The 19,627-nt window shown below is 44.5% G+C and overlaps 1 protein-coding gene across 3 annotated transcripts in view; it reads left to right on the plus strand.

The window, feature by feature from the left end:
- cacnb1 (calcium channel, voltage-dependent, beta 1 subunit) overlaps positions 1–19,627 on the plus strand; it is a 392,710-nt gene that overhangs the window by 237,501 nt on the left and 135,582 nt on the right. Inside the window, exon 1 of one of the 3 annotated variants that reach the window (XM_085966568.1) lies at positions 3,765–3,951. The exons of the other annotated variants lie outside the window; for them this stretch is intronic. Coding sequence (XP_085822694.1) covers positions 3,916–3,951 — 36 coding nt within the window. The 5' untranslated portion in view covers positions 3,765–3,915. Of the gene's footprint in view, positions 1–3,764; positions 3,952–19,627 lie in introns of those variants that run through there. 3 annotated transcript variants of the gene reach the window in all.

Below are 19,627 nucleotides of genomic sequence, written 5' to 3' on the forward strand. Positions count from 1 at the left end.
GGTGTTTAAGCGCCACACAAGCCTCCTCCCACCTTAATTCATCTAACCCTATCAGAATAGCCTTCTACAGGAAACTTTGTGTTATCCGGAGGCTAAATGTCCGGCAAGCTCGAGCCACCGGCAAAAATCAGGAGCCGTTTTGTTAGGTTTTTTTTCTTCTCGTGGCTTTTTTTTCTTCTCGTGGCTTTTTTTTCAACAGTCAGGCTCTGGAAAGTCTCTCTGAAGCTGTTGCTAAGCTACAGAGACACTTCCAAGGTACGGGCCGACTGTTTAGAAGCTGTTGCTAAGCAACAGTGTTTGTTGTCAGATACGGAGATGAAAAGCTCCGTATGCTTCAACATTAACGCTGGTGTGTCCGGCAGTTTTGAGGGAACGGCAACAGCTCGGTCCCGTCGGTGCCGGATAGCGCAAAGTTTCCTTTCTCTCTTATGTACTTACTTAGCTTCCCCTTAAATACATCTAAACTATTCACCTCAACTACTTGTTATGGTAGTGAGTTCTATTCTCACTGTTCTCTAGGTAAAAACGTTTCACCTGAATTTCTTATTTGATTTATTTGTGACTACCTTATATTTATGACCCCTAGTTTTGGACTCCCCACAAGCAGAAATATTTTCTCTACATCTTTTTTTTACCAACCTCTTTCATAATTTTGAAGACCTCTATGGTGATCACGGAATCTAGAATGAGGGGGCATAGTCTCAGAATAAGGGCTCGTCCATTTAAGACGGAGATGAGGAGGAATTTCTTCTATCAGAGGGTCATGAATCTTTGGAATTCTTTACCCCAGAGAGCTGTGGAGGCGGAGTCAGTGAATATATTTAAGGTGGAGAGAGACAGATTTTTGAGCAACAGGGGAGTCGAGGGTTATGGGGAGCGGGCAGGAAAGTGGAGTTGAGGCCAAAATCGGATCAGCCATGTTCTCATTGAATGGCGGAGCAGGCTCGAGGGGCCGAATGGCCTGCTCTTGCTCCTATTTCTTATGTTCTATTAGGTCACCCCTCAGCTTTCTCTTTTCTAGAGATTTTACAAAGCATTTTGATGACATAACGAACTTTATAAATGCAAGAAGAGAATAGGAGTGGGACTAATTGACAGCTCTTTCACAGAGCTGGCTCAGGCACGATGGGCGAATGGCCTCCTCCTATGACTCTGTGAAAGCACTGCACAAATGCAAATCTTTCTTATTTTCCTTCCTTCATATTGCCTGCTGAAAAATGTAACACTTTTTCAAATATTAAACTGGATTTCTGGTTAGAATTGTAAAATGGTAGTTGGAAAGTGATTTCAAAAACCCACCTGGGGCCAGCAACAAAAAAAAAGCCAGGTGGCAACTCTGAAACCAGCTGGCAGGAGGTGCATGCTAAACAGGATTAATAATCTGTCAGGCATGATTCAGCTTTCTGTCTCTGGAACTGTTTTGACTGTAGATATCCACTTGCTTCAGGACTGCTATCGCCTTACAGCTTGAGCACCTTTCAACCTGTTGTAGAGTGGCAGACGTGAAAGATTAACTTCAGAGCCTGACCCAGAAGGACCTCTATGTGTAATAGGGCCAACTGGCCGTGGTTCTGATACACTGTATATCCATATATATATTTAAAAGGTCAAAGGCTAAACTGTCCAAATTTTCAGCAGATGGTTCAAGTGGGTAAGATAATGATTCAGAACCAGATCACAAGAGCAGCTCCATGTTTAAAATTCAGTTGCTTTTATTTATAGTAAGTAATTAATGAAGTATCTTTGCTGTTTAAAAAAATTGTTAGGCGGCAAGTTTTATGCCTTATTTTGTAATTATGCTGCGCAATGGTGCAATTCACATTGAAAGATGGTTCTTGCTGGAGATCTAAAATGCCCGAAACTCTTCAATTTCCTTTATGGCACCGCCAACAACAACAGCTTGTTCTGACGAAAGGTCATCGGCCTGAAACGTTAACTGTTTCTCTCTCCACAGAAGATGCCTGACCTGCTGAGTCTTCAGCATTTTCTGTTTTTAGTTCAGATTTTCAGCATCCGCAGTATCTTCCTTTTGTACAACAACAACTTGCCTTTATACGGCGCCTTTAACACTGTACAACGTCCCAAGGTGCTTCACAGGAACGTTATCAAACACAATTTGACACTGAGCCACATAAGGAGATATTAGGGCAAATGACTAAAAGCTTAGTCAAAGAGGTAGTAGGTTTTAAGGAGCGTCTAAAAGGAGGAAAGTGAGGTAGAGAGGTTTAGGGAGGGAATTCCCGGGCTTAGGGCCTAGGCAACAGAAGGCACGGCCACCAATTGTGGACGATTAAAATCGGAGATGCTCAAGAGGCCAGAATTGGAGGAACGCAGATCTCTCGGAGGGTTGGGGAGTGGGAAAGAATATTTATACAGGTAGAATTTTCAAAGTTAATTATTTCATTTTACGGTGTCACGCCTAAATGCCAGGTTAAAACCATTGCAGGGGACAGTATGTGACGAACCATGCTGTCGACAGACCTGAGTGACAAGAATCGATTTAAAATGGGGTAACCTGCAGGATGCAATCAGTTGCTGCGCGGTGGAACTCTGGCCGCGCAACTCCCAAGAAAAGATCAATTGCAAAATGCCGAAAATAAGAGGAAATGTTGGAAATGTACAGCAGGGCGGACGATCCTCCAGCGAGGGAGAAATGTCGGTTCCCATGCCTGGGTGGAGAACGTCAGTGTTCTTGCTAAGGCCAACATCCCCAGCATCGAAGCTCTGACCATGCTCAATCAGCTCCGATGGACGGGTCACATTGTCCGCATGCCCGATACGAGACTCCCAAAACAAGCGCTCTACTCGGAGCTCCGGCACGGCAAGAGAGCCCCAGGTGGGCAGAGGAAACGCTTCAAGGATACCTTCAAAGCCTCCTTGAAAAAGTGCAACATCCCCACCGACACCTGGGAATCCCTGGCCCAAGACCGTACAAAGTGGAGGAGAAGCATCCGGGAAGGCGCCAAACACCTCAAGTCTCTTCGCCGGGAGCAAGCGGAAGCCAAGCGCAAGGAGCGCACGTCAACCCAAGCACCCCACCCACCCACCCCTTCAACCACCGTCTGCCCCACCTGTGACAGAGACTGTAGGTCCCGCATTGGACTCATCAGTCACCTGAGAACTCATTTTTAATGTGGAAGCAAGTCATCCTCAGTTCCGAGGGACTGCCTAAGAAGAAGAAGGAGAACTGGCACTGTTGTGGGTGCGACTGGCAAGAGAAGGGTCAACAAGAGATTACATCTGCCTTAATGGCTTTTCTGATTGGCCGCTTCTCGACAATATTTATATAATTTTTTTAAAAACAAGGGAGCTAGAGACCACATGTGTGTAATGGCAGGGCAGGCAGGAGAGGCCGGTGCTTGTGTTGCCAGGGTCCCAGAAGGGCCGTCCTACAGAAAGCCCAGTCCACCGCCAGCCTTGGGGAGTCGGCTTCAGAGTTTTTGCTCAGAACTGCAACAACTGGGGAGCGGGTCCTGCGAGCAGAGATTTCTGCTGCGGAAGTAAGGGAGGCGGGGGGGAAAAAAGAGCAGGAAGTTAACTTAAAAAGTGTTAACGTAGGTCCACATGAGACTGGATCTGGAAGACATTAAACAACCCATTTACGGCTCTTCCCCCCCCTCCTGACCGACTCTTTTCGAAAGCAAAAAAAAAACCAAGTCGATTTTTCGACTGATCTGTGAAGGGCTGCGTAAGAGTCATATTGAATGACCCACGCTGCATACCATGCCTCTTTCTGACCCCTTTTCATTCTCCCTCCGTTCTCCGGGAAGGCTAAATATATTTAACAGGTTGCAAATGTTGCACTATTTATGCAACTTGACCTTCCTCTATGCCGAGCTCCGGCAGCTGGGAGGGAAAGCTGCACAGCACAGCGAGCGGGACAGGGCAGCGTTTGCCCAGTAGAAGGCAAACGGGATGAACACGTTAGAAAAAACACACCGCGGTCTTCTGGTGAGAGGCTTCGTTATGTTGTTGTTGTGCGAGATGATTTGTGTCAGCAGGCTGCAAGTTTCTCCTGTGTTTCAAAGGCAGCAGGGATTTATAAGCTGGTATGAGAAGCAAGTATTGGTCTTTTTCTTTAAATTTAAAATCCTGATTTAGTTGTTAACATACAGGAGTCTCAAGATAGCACATTCCTTTTTTGGAACGAGCCCGATTTCATGGCAAGCTTATTATAGATGGCTGCTATGTTTACAAAACTTCACAGAGGCAATATCTGATTACATTGAAAGATTCTCTGGTTTTGTTGTGCAGATACATACATACATGTGTGTGTGTGTATATATTACACAGGGGAAACGGAGATTTATTGTTGTCTTTCATTAGTGCAAGTTAGTAAGATCTTTCCCACGAGTGTAAGCCCATTCGTAGTGGCTCGTCATCTGGTGTGCAACACCCTATCTCTGTTGTACCGCTGACGTCAGGCTGGGAGTTAAAGTTGTTCAGCGAATGCACTTGGGAATCACAGGCTGATGATTCACATGTGTGTGTTGCATGCGAATTCATTGTGCCAAGCATTTTTTTTTGGAGACAATTTGCTGACATCAGGCAAAAAAAAAGGGGTGTTCAAAATGATGAGGGGGTTTTGATGAGAGTAGATGGAGAGAAACTGTTGCAGGAGGGTCGATTTCCACAGATTTAAGGCAACTGGCAAAACAAGCCAGGGGGAGATGAGATTTTTTTTTAAATTCCGCGAGTTATTCTATGGTCGGGGATGCACTACCCGAAATGGTGGTGGAAGTGGATTCGATAGTAACTTTCAAAAGGGAATTGGATAAATACTTAAAGAAAAACAATTGCAGGGCTATGGAGAAAGAGCGGGGGAGTGGGACTCATTGGAAAGCTCTTTCAAAGAGCTGTCACAGGCGCGATGGGCCGAATGGCCTCCTACTGTGCTGTAAGATCCGAGGAAGGTGTTTCATAAAGACAAAACTTCTTTTCCTTATTTTATTTTGCCTGTTGAAAACGTCAACACACAATATTAAAAACAAAGAAGTTACCATGGGATTGCGGGTTAAAATTGTAAAAGTGTCAACTGGAAGGAATTTCAGAAACCCCCCCCGCCCGCTGGAAAAAATAGCCAGATGGCAACTCGGAAACCAGCTCTTAATTCAAAGCTGTAAAATTTAAACTATCTAATAATTAGAATTTTTCTTAGCACTAACCTCCCACTTTACCGTGTTATTTACACTGCTTTGTTCAAGTTACTGGATAGTTCAATTTGCTTCAATACAAAAAGCGACTTTGAATTATCAGCGGTGGGTTGTATTGTCTTGATAGTCACTCCTGTGAATTTTTGCAGAGTTTGAATTTAAAGCGGTAAAACTGATGGTATGGGGTGCTGTATCTGACCACGGGTAAATGCTCTGGTTGGGAAGAGTGTGAGAGGAAACAGAAAGTAAATATAGGGCCTACCTTTCTAGGCGCAGGGGTCCTGACCCTGCTCTGGAAGCTTCCTGTAAATCAACGCGTGTGTGGCAACCCTAGAATGAGTTCACTTGTCCAACAGGCCCGGACTGAGGGGCAGACCATAAGGATGGTTGCTGGGGGGGGCCGGGCATCAACACTGGGTAGTGGCATTGCAAAGAAAATTGGTGAAGAATTGCAGGTTAAGCCGTTCGCGCCAAAGAATGGAGTTCAGCTGAATGTGTAGCCACTTGCTGTGTGTTGGTGAGATGTCATTGCTATTCGCTTTCCATTCTTGCTGATTGAGTGTGAAATTGTTTCTGGCTTTGGGCAGCAAAATGCCTTAAATCAGTTGGGGTACTCCGAATACAACCCAGGGCCATTTGTGGCCTGCACTCACTTAACCTGTAGCACTTGGCAGACTCGCGTGATTGAAATCAGGAGCTCACGCACGGACAATCGCAGGCACAGGCCCACCATTCTATATGGCACAACATCCCTGTTTGAGTAAGACACTGGCAGGGATGACTGGGTGCATCCAGGCAAGGGTTGTCCATGATAGTAGTCGTACTGACTGATAGATTTTGAGATATTGCTGCTGTGCAAGTCTCAGCGGTTTTGTTCAAAGGGATGCTTCAGCTCTCTTGTCCTATCTAAGTAGGTCTGTGGATCACTCACTCTGCCAGTCTCACAGACTGATTTTATATTGGCAGTGTTTTAATTCGAATCCCATGAGCTAGGTTCCAGCAGGCACTCTGCTGAATCCTGCTCACTTATTCTGGCAGCACAGTTCATCGATCCAGCTTCAAGAGATCCAAATTTAACAGTATAAATGCGATGCGGTAGCTTGTAGTTGTTTATTTTCTGAAATCCAAATTAAAATGTTGCCAATATAAGCTATTGGCCCTTCATCAAATGCACTAGTCAGATTAAAAAGTGCAGCACCATCCAGGACAAAGCAGTCTGCGTGATCGGCAACCCATCCACCACCTTAAACATCCGCTCCTTCCACCACCGGTACACCATGGCTGCAGAGTGTACCATCCACAGAATGCATCTCCCAAACCCGGGACCTCCATCACCTAGAAGGACAAAGGCAGCAGGTGCATGGGAACACCACCACCTCCAAGTAACGCATCATCCTGACTTGGACATATATTGCTTCATCGTCGCTGGGTCAAAATCCTGGAATTCCCTACCTAACAGCACTGTGGGAGTACCTTCACCACACGGACTGCAGTGGTTCAAGAAGAAGGTTCACCATCACCTTCTCGATTGCAATTTAAAAAAAGACTTGCATTTATATAGCGCCTTTCACAACCTCAGGATGTCCCAATACGCTTTACAACCAGTGAACTGTAGTCACAGTTGTAGGGATGGGCAATAAATACTAGCCAGTGACACCCATATCCAGAGATTGAATTAAAAATAAAACGGGTTGACGTTAATTCAGAGATAGAGAATGACAGAGATGGGGAAACGTGGTAAATATTTTGACTTCAGAAAGGGAAAAGCCACAGGGTGGAATTAATCCTCTAACCACAAATAGAAAAATGCCTTTTAATTTTTCCCATAATTAATAGCTCCTAATAAACTGTCACAGGCTTGAAACATGTGATTTCGAAGAATGCGATTTCATTAGCAAGTTGTTAGAGGAAAAGTTAGCATTTTACCATTTTGTTGCTTAATCTTTTTTATCCTTATCAGCATTTTAGATTTTTTTACAGCTTAGAAAGAGCTATTCAATTAGTCCCATTCTCTTTCCTCATAATCTTTTTTTTAAAGTTCTCTTTTTCAGATATTTATCTTTTAATATAACATAATATAATGATATTCCCTTTTAAAAGCTATTCTGGATTCTGCTTCCACCACAGTTTCTAATAAAGCATTTCCTGTCCTCACAATTCTTCTGCTTAAAATAAAAATTCTAATTCTAACCTCTCCGTGCATTCTTTAAAAAAAAAAAGATTTCTGCCGTTTTCAACCTCACTAATAATGTATGTGAGCTCTAATCTCACCAGAATTTAGAATCATAGAATGGTTACAGCACAGGAGGAGGCCATTCGGCCCGTCGAACCCATGCCGGCTCTCTGCAACAGCTAGTCCCACTCCACCCTTTCCTCGTTGCCCTGCAAATTTTTTCCCTTCAGGTATTTATCCAATTCCCTTTTGAAAGCCACAATTGAGTCTGCCTCCACCACCCTTTCAGGCATTGCATTCCAGATCCTAACCACTCGCTGAGTAAAATAAAGTTTTTCCTCATGTCGCCTTTGGTTCTTCTGCCAATCACCCTAAATCTGTGTCCTCTGGTTCTCGACCCTTCTGCCAACGGGAACAGATTCTCTCTATCTACTCTGTCCAGATCCCTCATGATTTTAAACCCCTCTATCAAATCTCCTCTCAACCTTCTCTGCTCTAAGGAGAATAACCCCAGCTTCTCCAGTCTATATTAGGTTCCTTTTCCCGGCAACTATAATTTTCAATTAGTACTGAGATTTAACAGGAAGGTTTCTGCTGTTTATTTTAGTGAAATCATAAATTCATTATTTATAAAATCTGTTTACAAGTTTTGGTACAAATTGCAGATAGATAGCTTGCTCCCAACTGTGTTGGCATTGCCAAAATATTCACAGAATTATAGAAACTTACAGCACGGAAGGAGGCCATTCGGCCCGTCGTGCCTGTGTTGGCTCTTTGAAAGAGCAGTCATGCTTAGTCCCGCATCCTCGCTCTTTGTCCGTAACCCTGTCAGTTCCTCATCCTCAAGTACCCGTCCCTTTTAAAATTATTTATGGAATCAGCTCCCCCATCACCTTTTTCAGGTAGAGCGTTCCAGATCCCGACAACTGCAGCAAAATAACAGCATTCTCTATATTAATACAATGATGTGGAATGACTTTGTTTATTTTGCTGTGTTCTAAATCCTAACTTTTATAGCGTCTCTAATGCAGAACATCAGAACATGTGCTTTTTCTGTAAGCCAGTTATTTCTTTTAATATTATGCGAACCATAGAACAGGAACCTCTGTTTATCCTGTTTTACAGGAGACATTAAGCCATTTATTTTAGTGGGTTTACACCTCTGTTAAAACAGTGAAGCAAGGACTTTGGTACAAACATACCAAATATTCATTCAATATTGTATGGGAGAACTTCCGGGTTGAGCGGTTGTAAGCAGACTTAAAAATGACACAGAATAGCTCATAAGTGAGTTATTCAAAAGAAGTTATTTAACAAATAACCAATGTTTTACTTCTGCAAGTAGTGCAGGAGGGAGGGTGGAGGTGCAGGAGGGAGGGTGGAGGTGCAGGAGGGAGGGTGGAGGTGCAGAGACTGATCATTACTTTTGGTAACAGCTGTGGACAGGATTTATTTCAGAAGTGTAAAAGAGAAGTCCAGAATGTGCAGACTGATGTAGGGCCGGAGTGAGCAGGAAGCCAGTAATTCAATCAAGTTGGCCTCATACAGGGTAGTGCTTTTGTCATGGGAAAATTTTCCCTCAGTATTCACAGGTTGCTTGCAGTTGAATTAGGAAGAATTGTTGCCGACTGCAAGAAGAGCGGATTGCTGTTCAGATGCCGCCCCCCCCACCCCACCCCTTCCGCTCCATCGATTGTCCTAATCTCTGGAATTCCTTCCCTAAACCTCTCTACCTCTCTCTTGTTTTGAGATGCTCCTTAAAACCTACCTCTTTGACCAAGCTTTTAGATCACCTGTCCTAAGATCTCCTTAGTGGCTCCGTGTCACATTTTGTTTGATAACCGCTCCTGTGAAGCGCCTTGGAACTTTTTGCTATGTTAAAGACATTATATATAAATGCTTTTTGTTGTTATTGTTCGGCTGTGCATTACATTGCAACTGATTCGGTAACTGGTCCTGGCACTGATGTCTAAGGCCGGGATGTTGCTCACCTCGGCGGGCGAAGTCGGTGGCGGGTCCCGACCCCGCTGCTGGCTCCATCCCGCTCTGTGAAATGAATTTCCTTTGATAGGGCTTGTTAAGCCGGCCCAGCGCGTTTCCCAGCCAATTAGAGGAAGCGGGTCTGGTGACGTCATTTGATGACTCGTCACCAGCCAGTTTCCTTAAAGGGACCATGTCCAAATTTATTTTGACATTTGTGCTGTCGGTGTTCTACAGCATTGAGGTGCTGCAAACACTGACAAGCACTGCACAAAGGCACAGGGCTGCACCCAGGCTCTCCCATGACTCCTTCCTCTTCCCTTCCCATGGACAGAAGAGACTTCCACAGGAGATCAACACAGCCTGGTTGCACCTTGCATAGGAGGGCACAAGCAGGGGTATGGTCAGGAGGACCTGGGTGCAGTGCCACAAACATTTCAATGATCTCAGATCACGAATGGTTAGTACAAAGCCACTCTCAGCCTCATCCTGCTGTGCCTCTCATCACATCCCCATCACTCTGCCTTCCCTACCCTACTCCTGCACATCCTTACTCACACCAACTTACCTTGCACCTCCACCCATCTGATATCCACCCATGTGATAATACCTATCTGTATTATCACATTCCCCTCTCACTAGCCACCCCTCACACTCACCCTCATCTTAGTGCAATCATACCAACAACACAAGGGGAGGCACTTGGGTGTTTTATGCAATGTTCATGTAAAGTTTCTGTTAATGTGGTGTCAAACATTGAAACCTTTATTTTCAACACTTTGCGTTCTTGGACAGATTTGTGTGCTTTGGAAGTGGCTTAGTGAGTTGCAGTGAATGGTGAGACATAATGGTACCCCCCGCAATGGTCAGGGGTATGAAAGGAATGGCTTGGGCATTGCAGGGATGCTTTACGGTGTTGGTATGGGGTGGTGCCAACCTGGCGCATCATGTGGCAGCCAGTGTGTACAGCACCAAATGAAGTAAATCTGGACATGGTGAGCCCATCCCTGGCTTCCCGGGCATCAATGTGGTCGAATGCTGATGCCCTGTGTCCTGTGCAGCATCAGTTGATTGCGGAAAAGGTTGGTGTTATTGTTGGTGGTGCTGGTGTGCCTGGTGCTGGGGCTGATCATGGTGGGATTCTGAGGACCAAGGTGAGAGAGTATAAAGGGCACCCATGCTGATAGAATAGATGGCAGGTGAAGTAGAGATGACAGAAGCGATCTGTCAATGGTGAGAGAGGTAATGAGGAGGTGGGAGCTTTTACTTTACATTTGAAGCTGTCAACTCATCAGCTGATTCAATGGCCACTGAACTCCCGCCTCAGCTTGACAGATGTGGTCCACGACCAGCGTGGACCTTGTGGGCAAGCTGTCAAATGCAAAAGGTAAGCTGAAAATCATTCTTAAGTGGCTCTAAACAAGCCACTAATTACCTGAATTGGGTCGCCTGCCGCTGCCTGTCGGGCCTGCTCAGCGCTGACAGATCCGCCATCAGGAAAGGCGCATGGGAACGAGTTGACAGCGGGGTCCCAACCCGCTGTCAAAAATATCAAATTTCCCACCCGACCCGCCACCAATCCCACCCGCTGACCCCCAGAAAATTCTGGCCTAACTCTCCGTTTTAAAAGGTACAATTTAACAAGTAAATTTGCCGATTTTTTTTTTTTAATTCCTTTAAAAAAAAAAGAAATTGAAAGAAAAACTCACGCTTGCTTAAGGGGAAAATCACACTTGTCACATTAGGTTGCAGAAATAGTGAGATTTGTCAGGAGTGTCAAGTCACGACAAATCACTAGCTACTCATAATCAGTGAGAATGCAGCTCATCTTGCTTATGATGACACCAGACCTCGTCTGTTCCATGTTTGAAAACTTGTAAAATATATATATATATATATATAAAATTGGCGACGTACATTTATAAAGGGCCTTCAGTTTCAATTACACAAATGGGCACTGACTCAGAAAGTGTGCTTTTCAAAGTAAAGGTCCATGTTTTCCATACATTTCCATGTCTTGCCAGCTTGGCTCAGTTGGTATCACTCTCACCTCTGAGTCAGGAAGTGGTGGGTTTAAGCCCCATTCTAGAATTGAGTTCATGGTCTAGACTGACAATTCAGTGCAGTATTGCAGGAGTTCTGGATTGCCAGAAGTGTTGTCTTTCAGATAAGATGCAATAATGAAGCCCTATCTACCAGCTCCGATCCCATGGCATTATTTGGAGTTAGAGGGAGTTCTTCTGATACCCTGGCCACCATTTTTCCCATAACCACCATAGTCGAAAATTGATTATCTGGCCATTGATTCATTTGCTGTTTGTGGGATCTTGCTGTACACAAATTGGCTGGTGTGTTTGCCTACATAACAACAGTGACCCCACTTCATACTTAATCCATTTGGGACATCCTAACTCGTGATAAGGCTAAATAAAAGTTTTTCCTTTATACCAATCGAGTGATTCATTATGTCAGAACTCAAGCTTAACCCAGCTCCCTGCCTTGGCCCTGTCTGATTTTGGACTTGGCAATAGGTGACAACATTACTGCCTCGTTCCTCATTCTGCAATCATGTATGAAAGTACTACTCATAATGTCACCCAAGGGTCACTTACAACTTGCACTCACCTGTTGCCCACAGCAGTAACACGTGTCTTTTGGGCCTCATTTTGCAGCCTGTCAAGGCTGGGATGTTTCTGGTTCCAGCATACGACAGAGAAAGAGTTTTATAGGGTGAATTTGTCAAGCGTGCACTGCCAGCAAGGAGCTATCCAGAAGAGAGCACAAGTCGGAGGAGCGGCCTGGCCGTGTTGTCGCCCTGTTTCCGACCGGCATGCCCTTCAATCTTGACTCCCTGCTGGCAACATGGGACCAGTGGATTTACCCTTGTTTCTAAAACCATAAGCAGTTGCAGTTGCTTTATGGTAGGTCTGTGAGTGTGACCATCGAACAGGTCACTGCTCAGGATTGTAGCCTTCAATAATTAGCAGTGGATCCGAGTCCCAGTAGACTCTTTGGGGTAGATTTTGATTTTGTGCGATAGTGTAAAAGGCTTGCTAGTGAATCGGCAGCCCGTTTTACATCTCCCCATTTTTATTTAATTGACTTTAATCGGGAGAAATGTAAAAGGGGCTTCCCATTCCTTACACTTGTTTTACACAATGTCAAGCTCCACCCCTTTCTGTGTTGAATTCTGTACTGGCTCCACTGTGTAAAAATGTTAATTTACTGCAATAAAGTGATTCAGTTTTTTAAGGCAATCATTTTAGAATAACAATGCCACATGTATTGTTGGAGTGAAAATAAAGGAATTGGTGAGCAATTCTATAAAAGTTGCATTATAAGAAAACTAGAAGCTTAGTATAGACAAGTTACTAACAAAGGAATATTGCTGCACTAATGAATCAGAAGGTTTCATTGTATATTAGTCACATTTTCTGCAAGATAAAAACATACTCTCTTTATTGTGCCTGTTAATTTAAAGTTTTTTTTAAAACTCTGTTGCTGTTCTTGTGACATCATGGGGCAATTTTCGTCTCTGAGCGGTAAACGGGCGGGTGGGGGCTGGGGCATTGTGCGCTCATCACCCACAGGAGTCAGCGTGAGATTTTCCTGGTGGGCTCTCTTGACCACGTGGTTACCAGCATGAAACACACTCCCCATAGGCAGCTCGCCAATTTGGAGGCTGGAAACTGGATGGTGCAATCACTTGGCTGGGGCCTACAACTTAAAGGGGAAGTGTATTTTCCGTCAGGAACAGAAGCAAGCAACACAGCGGAGAAGCAGGCAACATGCTTGCAGAACCGTCAGTGGCAACTGCATAACCTTTGGCATCTGTTACAGTGGAACTTCCACAAGAGGCTGCCAGAAAATTGTCGCCAGAAGCTCCGTCCAGCTGTACTTGATGACAGTTGATGGACCCTTTAAGCAGTGCTAGAAATGGTCGCCTCCCAACCTGTAGCAGCCGTGGTTGGTGGGTGGGAGGGAGCAGAAACTGACAGTACTCATAGAATCATACAGCACAGGCGGAGACCGTTTGGTCCATCGGGCCTGTGCCGGCTCTTTGAAAGAGCTAACCAATTAGTCCCACTCCTCTGCTCTTTCTCCACAGCCCTACAATTTTTCCCCCCTTCAAGTATTTATCCAGTTCCCTTTCGAAAGTTACTAGCAGGTAGACTATCCTTTATCCGAAAACCTTGGGACCAGCCGAGTTTCGGATAAAGGAGAATTTCGGATTTCGGAAGGTGGGTCGGCGGGGGTCCGTGGGGGGGGTCGGCGGGGGGTCATGCGCACGACTTACGCTGACGCTCAGCGTAAGTCAGTCGGGGTCGGCGGGGGTCGGGGCCGGCGGGGTACGCGGGGGGGGGGTCGGCGGTTGTCGGGGCCCGCGGGGGGGTCGGCGGTTGTCGGGGCCGGCGGGGTCCGCGGGGGGGTCGGCGGTTGTCGGGGTCGGCGGTTGTCGGGGCTGGCGGGGTCGGCGGGGGGTCGTGCGCACGACTTACCCTTTATCCGAACTTCCGGAACCCTCTAAAAACCGAAGGTTTTTTCGTTCAGCGTAAGTCGTACGCACGACTTACGCTGAACGAAAAAACCTTTGGTTTTTAGAGGGTTTCGGTTTTCGGAAGTCCGGATAAAGGGTAGTCTAGTACTGAATCCGCTTCCCACACCTTTTCAGACAGTGCATTCCAGATCACAACAACTCGCTGCATTTTTTTTTAAAATTCTCCTCGTCCCCCCGCTGGCTCTGCTGCTACTTACCTTAAATCAGTGCCCTCTGGTTATCGACCCTCCTGCTACTGGAAACAATTTCTCGCTAGTTTTGTGGGCAGAGATGAAAAAGATGTCGGAGTCGAAATGAGGTCACCTGGCCCCTATTTGGATGCACTTGCCAGGCTTCCACCTTCGACCGACAGGAGCTCTGGCCGTCAAGATTCAAGTCTGCCCCGAATTTGGAACCGACGTCAAAACAGCGGTTAGTTGGAGGAACCGGCACTCGCTCTGTTTTGGTTATCCTAATCCAGACACCACGAGGCAATGGTCCACAGCCAATCAGAAGCCATATATTTACCTCACTGTGGATCAATTGGGTGTGTCTGCTCACTGCATTCAACTGGGATTGCCTGATATTTACTTGGCGTAGGTGTACTACTGTGTGACGATGCAGTATTGAGGGGCAATGCTTTAACTGTTGCTCGTTATGCAGATAAGACCTACCTCTAGCACTTATTGCTAGAGAATAACACATTGTAGGGAAAGTGTTGTACATATCTCTCAACCTACATTGTGTTGAAAGGGTGAAATTTGGGTCAGTGCTTGAGACATTTGCAGAATCCTCGAAACAGCTGATTTTACCGTCTTTTGGGAGTTCAGTGCACTCTTTCTGCTGTTTAATGTCAAGGTGGCCCAATTAAAAAGGGACCGTGACATGGTGACTGCATTACTTGTAGGGTAACATAGGCACGGGAGCATATTACAAAAGACTTACATTTCTGTGGTACCTTTCACAACCTCAGGACGTCCCAAAGCGCTTTATAGCCAATTAAGTCGTTTTGAAGTGTAGTCACTGTTGTAATGTAGGAAATGCGGCAGCCAATTTGCGCACAACAATCTCCCATAAATAATAATGACCAGATAATCTGTTTTTAGTGATGTTGGTTGAGGAATAAATATTGACAGTGGGAAATAGTGCCGTGGGATCTTTTCCGTTCACCAAAGAGGGCAGACGAGGCCTCGGTTTAACATCCCAACCAAAAGATGGAAATTCTGACAGAGCAGCACTCCCTCAATACTGCATTGGAGTGTCAGCCTAGAATTTGTGCTGCAGTCTCTTGAATAGGACTTGAACCCATGACCTTCTGATTCAGAGGTGAGAGGGCTACCCACTGAGCCACCTATGTAGCAGTAGCTGATCAAGGAGTTAAGGTGATGCTTCATTCTTGTTGTTTGACAATATCATCCCAGCAATGAGATTTTCCACAGCCATGTCACAGACTCCAGCCTGTATTATTCTGTGAAATACAAGACAAATCAGTTTGTGGTGCAGAGTTTCAATTCCATTTTTGGAGAATTTTCTGGACGTCAACAACAGGTCCCTGTGACTGAACTATGTGATTCGAGCTGCAGTGGTAGCTTTCTGATTCACAGTGGAAGTTCAGTCCAGAATGGCTGGGTGGTGGTGACGAGCTGGCCCAGAGTCCAGTGAGTCGATTGCATTAAATGTTCTGTGTTCTGGACGTTTGCATAATATTTCCTAATTCCTGTATAGTTTTCCCAGGACGGTGCTATTTACGTTTAATGTTAATGTTATTTGTATGGGACTCATGGGAGCTTGCAAGATCACATTTCGTTGCTCATGTACTTGTGCATTGTACAATGACAATAAAAGTTGAATTAATTAATTAATTAAAAGTTTTGACCTTTTTCTGGCCGATATTTATCCCTCAATCAACATCACTTTAAAAAAGGAAAGACTTGCATTTATATAGTGCCTTTCACAACCACCGGACGTCTCAAAGCGCTTTACAGCCAATGAAGTACTTTTGAAGTGTAGTCACTGTTGTAATGTAGGAAACGCGGCAGCCAATTTGCGCACAGCAAGCTCCCACAAACAGCAATGTGATAATGACCAGATAATCTGTTTTAGTGATGTTGATTGAGGGATAAATATTGGCCAGGACACCAGGGATAACTCCCCTGCTTTTCTTCAGAATAGTGCCATGGGATCTTTTATGTTCACCTGAGAGGGCAGACAGAGGCTCGGTTTAACGTCTCATCCGAAAGGCGGCACCTCTGACAGTGCAGCACTCCACTGGAGTGTCAGCCTAGATTTTTGTGCTCAAGTCTCTGGAGTGGGACTTGAACCCACAACCTTCTGACTCGGAGGCGAGAGAGTGTGCTGCCCACTTTTTTTTAAATTATACTTTATTGAACATTAAGAACATTTACAACATCGTGATCATTACATTGTATGATACAAATCAATTCCACCGCCCTGCACAGCCATTCCGCCACCACATTTTAACATCAAAACCTAAAGTTTAATTTGTCACCTGTAACATATATTAATCGATTGTACTTTAAAAATTGGTTGTAAAATACTGTCCTTAAATTCCTTTCTGAATAAAACATCCACAGAGCCTTATAATGATCTTTTAGCTTATATTTAAAATACTCTTTTAGATTGATTCTCCTCCCCTTAAAAAACAGAGCATTCCTTCTTTGCACAATTACGAATCTAGCCAAACTGAACATTAAATTAATTGCCGCTCCGCTAGACTCTGGCAGACTCTCCTGCAATCCCCATCTCAAAATTGAGTCCCACGGGATTCCCATTCTCACTCTTCGGTCCCCACCAAGCAAAAAAGCTTCACACAACTGTCGAACATAGTACTTAAAGCCATTTAACTGCGGACATAACACCAGTAAATGGGACAGAGTCTCATCCTGTGTCCCACACATTGGGCAAGTTGCTGCCTCCACTCGTCCAATCTTGCACAAGACTGTCATGGTAAAAATCCGGTTATGAGCCAATTTGAAATCTAGTTCAATCCATTCTGGGCATTTAAAATTCGCCCACACTCCCTTCCAAATCCTGTTGAAGTCCAGCTGTGGGTATATACTCTGCCAAAACTCCTGACCAGCAGGTGTCTTGAATCTCCATTCTCTGAATACCTCATAGAAATCTCGAGTATTACAGTTGTCAAATTGGACTAACTCTCCCCCTTTCTCCTGTACAAAGCTTGGAAAAGCAGGACGCATTTTGCTTCCTTTGGAGATTTCCGCATTTATTTCTTCCATCCAATCCTGTGGCATTGCCCTCACAATCTTCTCATACATGATTCCTATTGCTTTTCCTTCTACCTCCTGATCCTCCTCCCACACCATGTCCCTCACTATTGCTTCCGGCAACCAACCTGGAATCACCTCGTATAATACATCTTTCACAGATACAATCCCAGCTTTTATAAAAGCTTGATTAAATAAAACCTCTCCTTCGATGTTGACCCACCTATTCAAAAATAAGGGCTGTTCTAAAAATTCCTCAGCCCCCTTGGGCATAAACTGCACACTTTTTAAAAATTGAGCCCAAGTCTCTACAACCCCCTTATAAAACCTAGGGAGAAGTTTAATCGATTTCAAAGACATATTGTTGTATTCCATATACAATATCCCCTGCCCTCCTATCCCACTTCATTTTTAAAAATGATCAAAACAACTCTTCCAAAAACTTGTATTTGACTTCTGAAGAAATCTCTTCACCCATTTGATTCTAAAGGATTTTTTCTTCAAATCAATATCTGGGAAATTGAGTCCTCCCTGATTTCTCCGTCCAATGATGGTATTGTAAGCCACCAAGGCTGGTTTCCCTTCCCATAAAAACCTCACACAAGCCTCTTGGATGGACTTTTCTGCTCACTCAGGTCCTCCACTGTCGATAAGTACCATAGCTTAGATAGCAGGAGAGCAGACACCACTGTCACTCTTCCTTGCACTTTCAACCACCTTCTTTCCCATCTTCCCAAAATCTTTTAAATTTTCATAACCTTCGGTTCCCAATTTAATCGATCCACTTCTTCCCTGTCTTTCTTGCACCCCATATGCACCCCCAGAACTTCCAAAACCTCCACCACTTTAAAGGGACATACCCCCAACCATTCCCCCCTACCCCTCCCTGCAACCAGGCATTGGGACTTACTATAATTCACTCTGGCACCTGAAGCTCTACAATATTCCTCCACTACCTCCAAAGCTTTCCTCACTGACTCCCCATTTCTCAATGTTAAGGTTGTGTCATCTGCATATTGGTGTATCACCGACACCAGCCCAGAACTGGGTACCACAATCCCAACTACACCTTGTTTCTTTCGCATCATGTAACCTAATGGTTCTGCTACCAATGTGTACAGCAATGGGGACAGGGGACAACCCTGTCTCACTGATCTCTGTATCGGAAAATACTTGGATAAAAAACCATTACACTTAACACAGCTAAATATGTTTGAATAAAAAATCCTTATCCACTGAATGAAATTTTCCTTGAAACCAAATGCTTCCAAAACCTTCAATAAAAACTCATGAGAGACCCTATCAAAGGCTTTCTCTTGATCTACCTTTAATACATAAGCCTCCCTCCCACTCTCTTCCATGAGCTCTATCGCATCTCGGATTGAGACCACAGAGTCTGCGATGTCCCGGCCTATGACTCCAAAGGACTGAGAGGGCCAAACTATCTCCGGTAACACCTCCTTCAAACGATTTGCCATAACTCTCGCCAAGATCTTATAATCCACATTTAATAGTGTGATGGGCCTCCAATTCTTCAGATCCCGTCTATCCCCTTTATTTTTATAAGCTAAGCTTATGATACCTCTCCTCATAGATGGGGCCAGGCTTCCCTCAATTTTAATTTCCGTAAAAACTCCTAAGAGCAATGGACTTAAAATCTCAAAAAATTCCTTATAAAATTCTGCACTTAGTCCATCGGACCCTGGGCTTTTCCCCCCCTTCATTCCACTTATTGCTATTTTTATTTCCGCTAATCCTACTTCTTTATCACACATGCTTCTCTCATCCTCCTTTAAACCCTTTTCAATAAAAGCAGTAACCTTCTCCATCTCCAAATTGGAAATGTCTTCTTTTGTATATAGCTCTTGATAAAAGCTGCTAGCCGCCTCCAAAATCTCCTCACTTTCATGAATGATCCTCTCCCCAACCTTCAACTCTTCAATTAACGATAATCTCTGTCGCAGCTTCTCTTGCTCTAGAAAATATCTAGTGCATCTTTCGCCCTCCAATGCATCTCTAGCCTTTGCACGGAGAATGGCCCCCTTGCATTTTTCAGCTTGTAATAATTCCCACTCTTCCTTTAGCACCCGGAACTTAGTCTCAGCTCCCTTATCCCCTCCATCAACTGCTTTACAGACATCCGTAAAACTTTTGTTTATATTCTCTTCTCGATGCCGGTTAGCTGCCGCCCTCTTTTTCCCATAACGTACCGAAAAAACTTTTACCTCATATTTGAAATTGTCCCACCAAACCTTTCTTTCAAGAACAAAAGTTCCTTCCGAGCATTCTTTATTATATTTATAATCCCTTCTTTATAAGCACTTTCCTTCAGGTATTGATTGTTTAAAATCCACACCCCTGAACCGATCTTAACTCTGCTGTTCCTAATTCTAAGAACCAAAGCCGAGTGATCACTAAAAAATACTTTTTTATAATAAATCTCCATCACCTCTGAACTTAACCCTTCCCGCATTAACACAAAATCTATACGGCTCTGTTTTAAAACATCACCCACCCAACCTGCTCTGGAGAACTCCCT

The sequence above is a fragment of the Somniosus microcephalus genome, chromosome 24 (assembly GCF_052327205.1).
Source record: "Somniosus microcephalus isolate GS21.2 chromosome 24, FLI_Smic_1.0, whole genome shotgun sequence".
Classification (NCBI taxonomy): Eukaryota; Metazoa; Chordata; class Chondrichthyes; order Squaliformes; family Somniosidae; genus Somniosus; species Somniosus microcephalus.